At 44.2% G+C, this 13,325-nt stretch overlaps 1 protein-coding gene across 1 annotated transcript in view; it reads right to left on the bottom strand.

Moving 5' to 3' along the window:
• Polr3b (RNA polymerase III subunit B) overlaps positions 1–13,325 on the bottom strand; it is a 103,956-nt gene that overhangs the window by 44,367 nt on the left and 46,264 nt on the right. Inside the window, exons 13-18 of the mRNA XM_041674642.1 lie at positions 11,994–12,155; positions 9,014–9,214; positions 6,514–6,676; positions 4,579–4,732; positions 2,029–2,103; positions 1,412–1,510 (exon numbers count right to left, since the gene is read on the bottom strand). Of these exons, the coding sequence (XP_041530576.1) occupies positions 1,412–1,510; positions 2,029–2,103; positions 4,579–4,732; positions 6,514–6,676; positions 9,014–9,214; positions 11,994–12,155 (854 nt within the window). The remainder of the gene's footprint in view (positions 1–1,411; positions 1,511–2,028; positions 2,104–4,578; positions 4,733–6,513; positions 6,677–9,013; positions 9,215–11,993; positions 12,156–13,325) is intronic.

Below are 13,325 nucleotides of genomic sequence, written 5' to 3'. Positions count from 1 at the left end.
ACGACCATATTTTAAAATAAAGTGAATTTGATCAATACAATATCTTGGTGATGGGGTAACCCCGTTGTATGCAGTACATGATACGTCAGTGAAACACAGATTTGTATAGTATGGCAGTGAGCACTTGCAGTGAAGAAGGTGGAAAGATATGGGTCCTCAGACTTACAACAGAGAGACCCCTGACTGCGGGTCTGAGGGAGAAACAGGGAGGACCAGGAGCCACCAGTGATCAAGGTGCTTGAAGAGAGATGCTGACACAGTAGGTCAGGGGAGGTGAAGGCAGATGGGGCCGGGGAATGGAGCCCAGTGGCGTCTGTGAGAACGTCTGAGGACACCGAAGGCTGCTGGGGGACAAGCAATGCTGCATCCTAGACTAAGAGGAAAAGTGGGGTGGAGAACGACACTCAGACCTGGGCACATCTTGGAGGGTCATGTGACAAGAGAGAGTCACTCATAAGTGTACTACAGGCGAAACGTGGTGGTGCACACTTTTAACCCCAGTTCCTAAGAGACAGACACACAGGAATCTCCAAGTCTGAGGCCAGCCTGGATTACATGGTAAATTCTAGATCAGTCAGGATTACATGAAACTGTCTCTGAAAAAAAAAAAAAACTACTACAAAATAATTCTTTTATATACACCTTGAAATGTGGAGTATAAAGGTAATTTTAAAAGCTCATCACCTAAAGGCATGAAAATTCTGACTAGAAAGCATAACTTATCAAGTTATAATACAAGTATGTATTTCTCAGGTAGCATAAAGGAGGAAATGACTTGTTTGGGATTGAAGATATGCATATGACTAATAAATTCCCTTTTAAAAATATAATTGAGAAAATTCCAGTTTCAGCCAAGTGGCAAGCACCACAGAGGCGTGCAGATGTCCTCTGATGTCTTCGACATGGGACGCAGACACTTGGAAGATACCAGCGTGGTAGAAGGAATGTCACGAGCACACTGGCATCTCAAGTTCACACTGACACATGCTCAGCAGTATTTGTACAACATACTATATGTGGGATTCCTGCGCTAAAAGATTCCAGACAACATTTGTACAACATGCTATGTGTGGGACTCCTGCTCTACAAGAATTCAGACAAAATCCTATCTAAGAGAGACAAACACATCTTCCGAATCCTGACTCGCAAGCTCAGTGCTTACAGCCGTTGGATACTGAAGTCGGAGAGGCAATTCTTTTTAAAAGTGTACACTAAGTATCACATGGCAGGAGAGATGATCAAAGATTACTTGTGAGCGACTCTGTGGCACTTCACTGGGACAAACGACAGCTATGCTTTATCACAACACCGACCCCCCGACCCCCCACAGGACCTAATGGGGACAGTGAACACAGACAGTCCTTTCCATGGACAAGTGGACTTGACTGTGGTTGTTACCAGTCTTACTTACTTATTAATCGTATGCTCGTAGAGTGCAATGTTACAATCATTTTCCTCATTCACATCTAAGTATTCCACTAGACTCTCGTGTAAGAAATCTTCAAAGTTCCTGGGGAAACAATGGTAAAGGAGACACTGAAGCACCTTGTGGTCGTTCTGTACACGACAGAAGACCTGGTTCTCACTACATCCATAGTCCCATTCTTTCCTACAGAGTACTAATGCATTGAGATACCTAAAACCCACTGTTGATGGGTCACACGTTGCTAAAATAAAAGCACTGAAGGTGATTCTTGCCAATCTGGTCCCCACTCCTAGAACTACTGACTTTAGAAACTGTGGCGTGAGGGACACAGAATGTACATAAGCAGCCAGGTTCTGAGGGATTTCCTGGGTGAAGCATTTAATGGAGAGAAACTTACAGCAAGGCTCTACAACCTCACCAGCTACGGTGTTACGTACTTCCTCACATGCGGGCAATGGCACATGGCATGATTTTTAACTGGTTGCTGGTATGTGGTGGGGAGACAGTAATAGCCTAGAGATGAAAATATTCGCTCCTTACAGTATATATCAAAGAATGCACATATTTAGAGAGATTATAAACTTCTACCTTTGGTCACTTACCTGTAACCTTGAGCCAACTCTTCCATATGCTTATTTGTGACTGCTGGCTTTTGTTTCTTAACAATTATGTAAGGCCTAGGACAGGAGAAGAAAAACTCACTAGAAGAATGATGTCACCCAGTTCTATTTACCACTGTGGAATATGAGAGCACAGACTCAGTTTCTTCTGGAATTGCTTGAGGACATGGAGTATTTTTTGCTGTACGAACATGTAGGGTCTTTCTTGTGCTCTTGGTGATTTTAGTTACTAGGAGGCAATTGAGGTCTACAAACTTTTAAACCATTGACCCTTCTGGGCAGTGTGGTGAAATCCTGTAACACCTGCTGCATTCTACGGGGGAAGGGAATTACCTTTTTCTCTAGTGTATCCATACTACACAGCACTAGCAGGACACCTCCCTGTCAGTCATGTAGTAGCAGCTTCAGTTACCTGACTAAAAGGACGGTACAGTTGAGACTGGGTACTGATGGTTTAGGCACCCACTGGGGAATCCTGAGACACATCCCCATACAAGAGAACTGCTGTGAAGTCTATGGTGTCGGCAGGCAAAGACCTGTCACTGAGGACAAAAACCAGCATCTCTTCTGAGGGTTCGGAGGAGACCCAGATGTTTGAGATTGCCGGTACATGACAAGCGACACTGAGACAGACTAACAGGTGACTTGCCTCTGAGGGCTTTGTCACCACAAGGAAGTGCCCACAGAGACTGGCAGGCGGCATGGAAACGCCAAGGGCTGCTGCTCTTGGAGAAGCAGCTCGTAGAGAGGAGCAATAAGCCAGCAGGCAGGCGTGTCGTCGGGACCCAATATGGATGCGAAGACTGACGAGCACTGTGAAGCAGCAACGGGGCACGAGTGAGTGAACTCAAGAGCTGGGCGATCTCTTCAAGGAAGTCAGCAATACCTCAAACTCTCGGTTTTAGCTGAGGAAGCAGAGACCCACCCCTGCCCTACTCTCTCTGGGAGCTCAGGTGAAGGCTCACAAGAGAGAGCAGAAGCCAGAGTAGGAAGAGGCCCCTTACTCAAAAATTCTCCCGCTCCAGTTAGGTCTGCTACTGTAAAATTACTTCCGAAAAACACCTAACATTTTTAGAACAAGCTTTATTATATGGATACAGTGAAATAAAGAAATTCCAAACAGGAATAGCTTAGCACATGCCATTGCTTCTCCTGCCCCCTAGAAGACCATGCTGTCTCATACCTGCTTTCTTCCTCTGTTTAAGACAGGATCTCACCAAAGACACCAGGCTCACCACACAGAGATCCACCACCAGCCTCTGCCTCAAATGCTAGGATTAAGGCCACTGAGCCACCACACCCGACACTCGGTCAGCACTTACACAGTCTACTATACTAGTCAGTTCTTCACCCAGCCACAGGTAGGCGCCACCACTCACATTTCACAGCCAAGGAAAGCAAACGTCAGAAACTCTGGAATACTCAGAATCATAGTCACTAAACGGTCAGTTAGGACTCAAGTGTGGGTATCCTGTTTTCAGCAACATATAAAAGAAACCAATTCTGAACAGGCTAAGTGAAAATTACTTTACTACAAGCATTAAGAATTTGCCAGAAAAAAGGGGGAGGGGCTGGAGAGATAGATAGCTCAGAGGTTAAGAGTACTGGCTACTCCTCCAGAGGTCCTGAGTTCAATTCCCAGCAACCACATGGTGGCTCACAACCATCTGTAATGAGATCTGGTACTGTCTTCTGGTGTGCAGGCATGCATGCAGACAGAACACTATAAACATAAGAAAGAAAAAAACAAAGAAAGAAAGAGAGAGAGAGAGAGAGAGAGAGAGAGAGAGAGAGAGAAAGGAAAAAAGAAAGCTACCTTGCTTAAAAAAATTAGCCAGAAGGAATGGGAATCGAGGAAAAAGGGGAAATACTGAGAAGAATGAGGAACTGGGACAGCCAAGAGGGTCCAGGGAGCGCCGAGTAAGAGTGCCTGGTGGAAGGCAGACACTGGTGGGTTTCTGTCTGCTTGAGGGACTCTACTCACCGAGGGAACAAAAGGAGTCTACTTTTCTAGTTACCTTCTTTATCTATGTCTTCATACACTTACTCTTGGCTTTCCCTGGCCTCTTCCCCTCACTCTCGGGTCAAGTAGCAGAACTCTACTAAAACTTTAAAGCTCAGCAGAATACAGGGGTAAAAACTACGATTTCTGAGGACTGCCAAGAAAAAGCCAATCTCCTCTCCTCTAGCTCCGGGTATGTAGCTCAGGCCCGCAGACGGCCAAGTTGCTCATTAGAGAAGACAGTAATTCAGATAATGGTCTCCCACACATCACACACCCAGGAAGACAACACATAACCAGCATCCATTCATACTACAGTTGGTGGCTACTGGTAATTATTTCTGCTTCTCCTGGCAGATGAACCTGTCTCCCACTAGCTTTCAAACCTGCCATTAACTTCGAGAGTGTTTGATAACTGAACTAAACTCATCTCCATGACAGGAAAGGCTAAAGCATCTTCAAAACTAAAAGCAAGGCCATTTCTTTCAGAAGTTCACATAAAAAGACTTCAGTTCTTTACAGCAACATACCTGCACAACCGTCCTCCATCAGAGGAGATATAAACACATCGATCTGTAAGATTTGTGGAGATAGAGACAAACTCGTTGATGTACCCTGCTCTCCGCATCAGCCGAAACGTACTGACGAGCTTTCTGTGGTCTCGGATGACACCTAGGATGTTGCCTAAACAGAGAAGACACAGGTAAGTCAGATAAAAGTAATCTGATTTAAATTACCCATCCAGTATTAGTACTGAGAAGCAAGGAACAGCCATTTGAAAACAGTTACTAACACGAGAACTGGTCCACAGGCTCTGGGAAGCAGCACAAGGGTGTGCTCAAAGACAGTCTGAGGGACTTGAAGCCTGTGGCCATCACTCCAGACACTGACTGAGAAGTTCCCCAAGATTGGCTTCACTGTCCTTGGCTGTCAGCATGGTCTCGGGGGCATAAGGTTCACACTAGAACAGGCAGGTGTGAGGAAAAGGGCTGAGAACCCTGCCCTATAGAACCTGCTAGGAAACCAAGGTTTCCCCTCCCAGGGTTAGCATGAGGACTCAGAGGCACAGGATGATGCGCAGACTCCTGGGAAGCACTGACAAGGCAGGCAGCTGACCCTGACTCCAGAGCCTCCGTTATAAAGGGCTAGTGACTCCCTGACTGGGAGGAAGGGGGAAAAGAAGGGAAGAGCACACCAGACAACACGCAGCTATCACATCAGAAGAGGAAAGGGTAGGGCACACTGCTGCCAGCCGCTGGGGCTTTGAAGGAGGAAATGGAGATGCTCTAGAGGAGCACAACATCCTGCCCCACTGCTGAGCTGTAGGTGACTAAATAGCTGAACACTGTGAAGTGAGCTGATGTGATCATTTCTGCAGAACCGTGTGCGTATTTAACTAGCTGTTGAGATATCACACGACGCTTATTCAACTATGGATGCTTTAGCCGCTTAGATAGATGGAAAGCAGTAGATGGGCCCAGTGCTGTTCTTCCGTGTTCTCAGACTCTTGGGTACCACAGCCAAAATATACACTGCTCTGTTACCAGTTTTCTTCCTTCAAATCAGCGTCTCAGTCAGCACGGGAGCTCATGTCCACTCCCCTCTCTGGAATCCATCTGCCTGGAATTCCTGTGCCAGATACCTATGCAAGCTATCTCCAATTAACAATCAGTTGCTCACACAGAGAGATCAGTTCCTTCAGTCTCACTAGGTACACAGACCATACTTAAAGGCGGCCCCACGCCCAGCAAGTAGATGGCCAAGATGAAAGAACTCAACAGTACTTTTGGAGATTTTTCTTCAGTCTCATATTCCTTTGTTGGGTATTTTTGACCATACTTTGTATTTTTATGGCGTGTGTGTGTGAGTGTGTGTGTGTTGTGTGTGTCTGTCTGTGTACCATTTCTTTAGCTTTTTCTTTTGGTTTGGTTTTGTTTTATTCTAATTCATTTGTTTTCCTCTTTGTTTTCTAAAGAGGCAGAAAAAAAGTTGTGGACTTGGAAGGGCAAAAAGGTGGGAAGGACATGGGAGGAGATGAAGGAGGGGAAACCATAATCAGAACATATTGTATGGAAAATACTTATTTTCAATAAAAATAAAATACAACTTAAAGGTCTGTCTGTGGCCATAACTAAAGCTTGTTTATGTTTTAACTACAAAAAGAATGGATCAAAGGATTTTCTCTCTACTCTCAAAAGATTGCTTAGGACAGTGGTTCTCAACCTTTCTAATGCTGTGACCCTTTAATACAGTTCTTCATGTTGTTGTGACCCCCAAATCCCAAAACTATTTTCATTGCTAATTTATAACTGAAATTTTGCTATGGTTATGAATCATAATGTAAATGTCTGATATGCAGGATGTCTGATGACCCTTATAAAAGGATCACTTGACCCCTAAGGGGTTGCAGCTCACATGCTGAGAGCCATTGGCTTAGGAAGAGCATGTCTCTATAGCATACTTACCATTCAGGAAGACGAGAAACACATTGGGGTAAGAGAGCTCTTCTCCACAGAGTAAATTCACATCTTCTACTCCCAAGTTACCAGCCAACTTAATAATGGGTCCATCTTCCATGTCAGTTGTAATATGTGTCATAAGGGCCAAGTTTTTAACCAAACCACAGGCCTAACAAAAAACAGACAGTCATTTCTAAGAATGGGCATCAGTCATACAAAGTACAGCTTGTATTTGAAAAGGCTCACCTCTTTGTTGGTGGCAATATAAAAAAGTACAACCTTGAAAGAGATGCTTGGGAATTCACACACACACACACCTCAAACAAGCACATCACCTTTAAAATGTGTATACTCTTTAAGCTGAGGAATTTCTCCTCGGATAACAAGAAAAGACATTGTCCCGGCTAGTTTATTGTCAACTTGACACAAGCTAAGATACCTGAGAAGAGGGAACCACAACTGAGAAAAATGTCCCCAGAAGATTGGCCTGAAGGCAAGTCTGAAGTACGCGTTAGTGACTGATGTGGGAGAGTCCAGTCCACGTGGGTAACACCATCCCTAGGCTGGTGGTCATGTGAAGTATAAGGAAGCAGGTTGAGCAAGCAAATAAGCGGCATTCATTCCTCCATGGCTTCTGCTTCAGGTCCTGCTTCCAGATTCCTGCCCAAGCTCCCTCAGTGATGGAGTGAGACATGGGACTCTAAGTTTTATGGCATTTTATCACAGCAATAGAAACCCTAACTAAGACAGAAACCGGTACCAGGTCAATGGGTCTTGCTGTGACGGACCTGGTTGTGCTTTCTGGAGGACTGTGGTGGCATATGCACTTTGGGGTGGAAAATCTGCGTGCTCAGAGCTCAGCAGGCTGTTGTGCGGAGGCTTGGAAGGTAGGGACACAGATGAATGGAGACAATGGAGGCCTGGCTTGTGAGGTTTCAGAGAGAGGTTTGCAATTCCCTTGAAGACTCTATCAGGGCTACTCAATATTTTGAATTAGGAACTGTTAAAAGGAAACCTTTGCTTTGCGAAGAAAACTGATACTGGTCAGCTGGAGCTGAAGAATCAGCAGTGATTAAGAAGTCCATCACCATCATGGCAAATCTGGGTACCCTGAGTGCTGTGGTCTAGAGGGGGCCAAGGCTGCACCTTGTGCTGGCAGCCAAACTTGATAATGTAAACAACTTCCCAGGGGGCATGAAAGGGTCATGGAGAGCAGGGGAGGCTGGGCGCTGGGAAGGCCAGGAGAGACCACTGATGGACGTGCCGCCTCAGTGGAAGTAGATACCTTCAGAATGTAGGGGTTACGGAGAAAAGACAAGGCTTGGCACCATGTGGCAGGGTCGGAGTCCTTGAAAAGAGCCTAGGAAAGGCTGCTGCTGAGGGTTCAACCCCCAAAAGCAATAAAAACTCTAACTAAGATAAATTGAAAATAAATTTAGCTATGAGAAATTTAAGTAATTGAAAGTTCACGATATATATATTTGGAAACTATATTAAGTTTAATATGAATTTCCTTACGGTTTAAGATAAATTAGAATTTTTCTAAAAACCATAGCCTGTTTGAACTAATTTTCACTTTTTGAGTTCTAACAAATTCCTACACTTTGAAGCCTATACCTTCACTTGCTATACACTTATTTTTTTTCATTCAACGTACATTTACAGGACTTCTATTGTAGGAACCTGGAGATACAGAGGTGGTCTACCCTTCCTCCTTTACCTGGAGATACAGTGGTGACCACCTTCCTCCATTAGTTCATGACTCAAAAGGACTAGAATCAGGTGATACTAACAACAGTATCATGGGAAAGCCTGGGGCTAGAGAGAGGCAGAGGACATAGGCTTGGTTCCCAGCACCTACACTAGGCAGCTCACGACAGCCTCTAACTCTAGTTCCAGGGGCTAGAAAGCGCCCTCTTCTGGCCTCTGTGGTGCCTGCATGCAAATGGTGCACATAGATCCATTCAGCCACACACAAACACAGACAAATTATCATTTTTTTAATCTATAAAAAGAAGCCAAGAAACAGAGGACAGAGTGAGGCTAAGTAATTAAATCTCGGAGAATCCAATGATTTGGCTGTCAGGTAATGGCTTGTGCTGTGCATACAACTCACAATCACTGCAGGTCTTTGGCTGCATGTGTCAAGTTGTCTGCAACTGTCTATGGGGTCCTTTAAGCACAACTAAAGAAATCAAGAAGCTACTCAAAGATAATTCCGAGCATCAAAGGTCATGGCTCTCTCAGCTGTCTACATCCTGATCACCTCTTTACTATATGTCTTGATTCTCAGGGTGAAGTGAGAAAGAGATGCTGACTCAATTTCTGAAAGGCCTCTGGCTTTGGAATAATGTGATAGAGCCCTGACAAACCACAGCGGTATTTCTCGCCAAATAGCCAGTTAATCAGAACAAAAGAAATAACCTGTGGGCCCAGAAGCAGGACCCCAGACTCCCATCCCAACAGGTGTGACCTCCGACCCCAGAGAGACTCCATAGCACCTTACCTCTCCTTCAGGTGTGTCAGAGGGACAGAGCATCCCCCACTGAGACGGCTGGAGAGAACGAGGACCACTCACTTTTCTTGTTTTCTCAAACTGGGAGGAGATTCTTGTCATCATGCCAAGAGCAGAAATATACGACAAACGAGACAGCACCTGGGTCACGCCCTGGCGGTCCATTTTAAATCTCTTTAGAGACCAATTTCCCTGCAGAGAGACGAAGCACGTGAGACGACTGTGGATGCACATACAGCGTGATCTAACTATAGAAACCAAAGCCAGAACTCAACGAGGAGCTGCTGGGCTTTCTAGGCACAGAATGGGGCTACTCTGTGACTAGTGACCAGCTCCGAGCAGTCGCGCAGGAGAGTCACCTTCTCTGGGATTCAGGGTCCACTGCCCGAGGCAGCTGAACCAGAGGATTCCACAGGGAGCAAGAAATGGACCAGTGAGATGCTAGTGAGGGCGCCACACACCGCAGGCAAAACCTACCTAGAGTCCAAAGAGAACCCTACGACGCACTGTCAGGTGCCTTCCAAAAGCAGTGCTGAGACAAACACAAGCACAGAAAAAAGGGCTCTAACAGCATTAATGAGAGACAGTCATCTATACTTTCTTAATCTAGGCCCAAGGAATATGAAATTGTCTATTTTAATTTATCATGGCCTTTTTTTCTTTTTCTTCTTCTTTTTTGTTGGGGATCAAACCCAGGGCTTGCAAATGCTAAGGTGCTCTACCTGAGCTACAGCTTCAGCCCTAAAACTGTGTAGTATTTACATTAAGAAATACTATGTTGTCAAATCAAGAAACATCAATTTAAAACAAATTTCTGTCATTAGTGAGAAGATGCTATAATGCTGAACTCTATTAATCTGTATGCTAATCTGAAATATTAATAAAAATGGACTTACAAGTAAATTTTGAATGTTAATTTTATCTTCTATATACTGAACACATCAGATTATATTTAAAAAATTTTTTGTTTATATTAGTTGTACACATTAAATATTATTCTCCAAAACCATGAAAACATAGTAACATAAATTGTAGGAAATGGTATGCATCAAAAAAGCAAAGTAAAAAAAAAAATCTCAAAAGCCATTTGACTCAGTTATCTCCAAGACATCACAGAGGATGTCTGTGTGTGTTGGGGCGCGCCACGTCCTCTTCAAGAGCCGGGTGAAAGATATTCATGTTTTCTTGAGAAAAGTTGACAGAGGACTATTAACACAAACTTTTGAATTCAATTTCAAGAGAGCACTTGTGGATCCCAGCTTTTGAAGCCTCAAAACAAGAAAATTAGTGGACTTTTAGGACGGTGTTCTCAACCTTCTTAAGGCTGCAAACCTTCAGTACAGTTCTCATGCTGTGGTGACCCCAGACATATAACCATTTTCACTGCTACTTCATCACTGCAATTTTGCTACTATTTTGGATCATTATGCAAATATTTTCAGATAGAGGCTTTCCAAAGGGGTTATGACCCACAGGTTGAGAACCACTGTTTTTGGAGCGCAAATACAGTTTATATTAAAATATGACTTTTTAGGAGATCTCCCTCATGAATTAAAATTTTCATTTGTTAAATTCAAAATCTATTTCTTAGGGATTTTCAATTTTTTTGACAGTTTTAATAAATGCTAAATTCTAAGCATAAAGCTCTACCCCTTAAAAGCCAAGAGCAAGCAGGCAGGCAGCCCACAGACTGCTGTGTATCAGCTGGCTCCAGAGTAAGACAGACCTGCAGCGGAGCTGAAATGATCAGCCCACTAGGAAGGAGGTGGGGGATGGAGCACAGGAAGAAGCTAGCTTGGTGGGACACACCTGCCACAAGGCCTAGTGCTTTCTAAGTGCAGGTGTCGAGAAGATAAACCGGTGTTCTGCTGGAAGAACACAGTCAGGCAATGCTGACGTTACAGGTCTTCTGCCTTGAGAACATAGACCAGGAGGCCAACATGCCCAAGCAGAGGTGGGCTGCACCTCTTCCTTAGCTGTGGCTGGCTCTATAAAGGCGGCCACACAGACCCACTAACCCTCTGAAGCTGCAGTGAAGAAGTCTGCCCTATTGTTTCATGGTCATGGGACTCAAAGCACTGGGCCATATTGTTCTTTGTTGGGGCAAGATCATCCATAAAACTAATTGTGTGTCTGGAATATAATATGTGGGGCAGACTTCATCAGATAGACCTATAGTTGCTAAGCTTTTAAAAAGAGAGCAGACACCTATCTGATAACCTCTTGTGAATAGCCTGGCCCTGAATACGCAGCAGCTGCAGGGGATGGGTTCAGGGCCCAGAAAGAAACAGCTGATGGATCTCCGAAGAATATAAACCCTATTGTGAAATAAAACACCTTTGTATGGCTTTGGACAAAAGCTGCCGACTAAGAAATCTGCCTGATATATGTCAATTTCATTACAGGAAGAAAATGGAGGCAAGTGCCTATGAAAAGGAGGATGATTAACAGACCAAGGGATCTCTCCTCTCCCTGCAAGTGCATTTTTCACAGTGCCATGTAGCAGGAACTATATCACAGCAGTGAAGTCACACACTCGTCCTCCTCAGTCTATGAGGGACCTGCTCCAAAGGCCCAGGGGATGCCTGAAATGCAAGAACTCCAGAACCCTATATGCATATGCAGTTTCTCTCCACACCCATGATGAAGTTTGTGAACTAAGCACTGTAAGTAATTAACAACTAATAAAAAGTAAGAAAACCATAATAAAAGCTATTTAAATTATGAATGACAGCAGTAGCTCGTACGGCTAAATGACTCCACACTTGAACGAACTACAGCGACAGCGGCTATGTTAACAAAATTCCCACTGACAGCACTTAAACTTCACACTATTTTTCAGGGAGAATCGGTGATCTCATGTTTCTTTGATGTAAATGTATCATTTATGACTTTATCTCTGTCACATGTGTTCCCACTATCCTTCCTACTTCTAGTCTACCTGACCTCTCAGACTGCAGAGGAGACTCACGGTGGAAATGGCGTTCACCATGCCATTGGTGATCTGGTCTTGGCGCATGTGTTTCACAACGTCAAACTGGGCTGCTCTCTGTTTAGGGATCACCTGGTCTGCAATCTTCTTCATTTCCGAATTAAATTTCTTGAACAAATCTTCAAAAAGAAGAGATAAGAGCTAGAAGAAAAGGACACAATGATTAAGCTTACGTCTCAAAGCTCTGTTTTGGGGGGAGGGGGGAAGAAATTTAAAAACTAAAACAATACATTTTTATAAAATCCAACTTAATGAATATGTACAGAACTCTGACGGACAGAGGTCAAACTCTACGTAGGAACGCTGAATGAGAGCAAAGGTGATAGAAGCCTTTTTTGCAATCAGATATTTAATTTAGAATACTCCAATCAGAGATATTTAATTCTGATTACTCTCACATGTTTACGTTTCACTGACCAATTTTAATTTACAAAGAAAGTCACTGAAATCTGTCAAATTGAAGCTTCTGTAGATCTAAGGAAAGCGCAGTAATCTCCACTTGTAACAACTCTCCAGAAATGAGAGTCACTGGTGGTGGGCACTTTGAGAATAGGTTTCCTACTGGAACCTGCACGTAGTTAGATAAGGGCAAAGTACCAACTATAAACTACAACCTATATCAACAAAATGTATATGAGAACATTAGCAACTAATGAAAATGAACAAAAACTAGTTCAAAGTCATGGCAAAATCTGAAAAACACAAAACCCAAGAAAGAACTCACACCCAGAGTCAGGTCTGTATTTCCTGTTGAAAGAGGTCCAAACTCCGCCACAGCTAAGCTCCGCTGTCGCAGAAGGCCCAGGCAGGCATTGAGACAAGAGCGGGGGCTCGGTGAAAGCATGGCCCAAATCCTACAGCCGACTCAGGCCAACTGTGGGTTATCTTGGGAGTTTAGAATTCTTCAACTTCAGCACAGGAAAAACCAACACTCAAAAGTTTTGTTTTCTTCCCCCCATGATTTGCTCATATAAAAGAGTAAGAGAGAAATACACCTTTCCTGTGTTGGAACAGAGGCAAGTTTCCCTGGAAGTGGAAAGCTAGTCTATAAGCAGCTGGGGAAGGTCAGGAAACTTCCTGCTTATGTGCCTCAGAGGCAAGAGCGCCTGAGCTCAAAGGGGGCAGAGGCAGAGCTGCCTGCCCAGTAGAGTGAAGGAGAAAATCCTCCTTGCTACCCACAAGCCTTGCACCTAGAACAACTAGAGACGCACGGACAGAGCTCCTGATCACTAATGTAAAAAAGAGGGGCGACGCCAGAGGGTGAGGTGGATTCCAAGTCCAGCTTCCATGGCCGGAAGAGCATGAAACCTT

The sequence above is a fragment of the Microtus oregoni genome, unplaced genomic scaffold (assembly GCF_018167655.1).
Source record: "Microtus oregoni isolate MIOR12 unplaced genomic scaffold, Mior012 000001F_ref0000356, whole genome shotgun sequence".
In the NCBI taxonomy this organism is placed as follows: domain Eukaryota; kingdom Metazoa; phylum Chordata; class Mammalia; order Rodentia; family Cricetidae; genus Microtus; species Microtus oregoni.
Note: the sequence above shows the minus strand (reverse complement) of the source record. Positions and strands in the feature narration are given on the sequence as shown.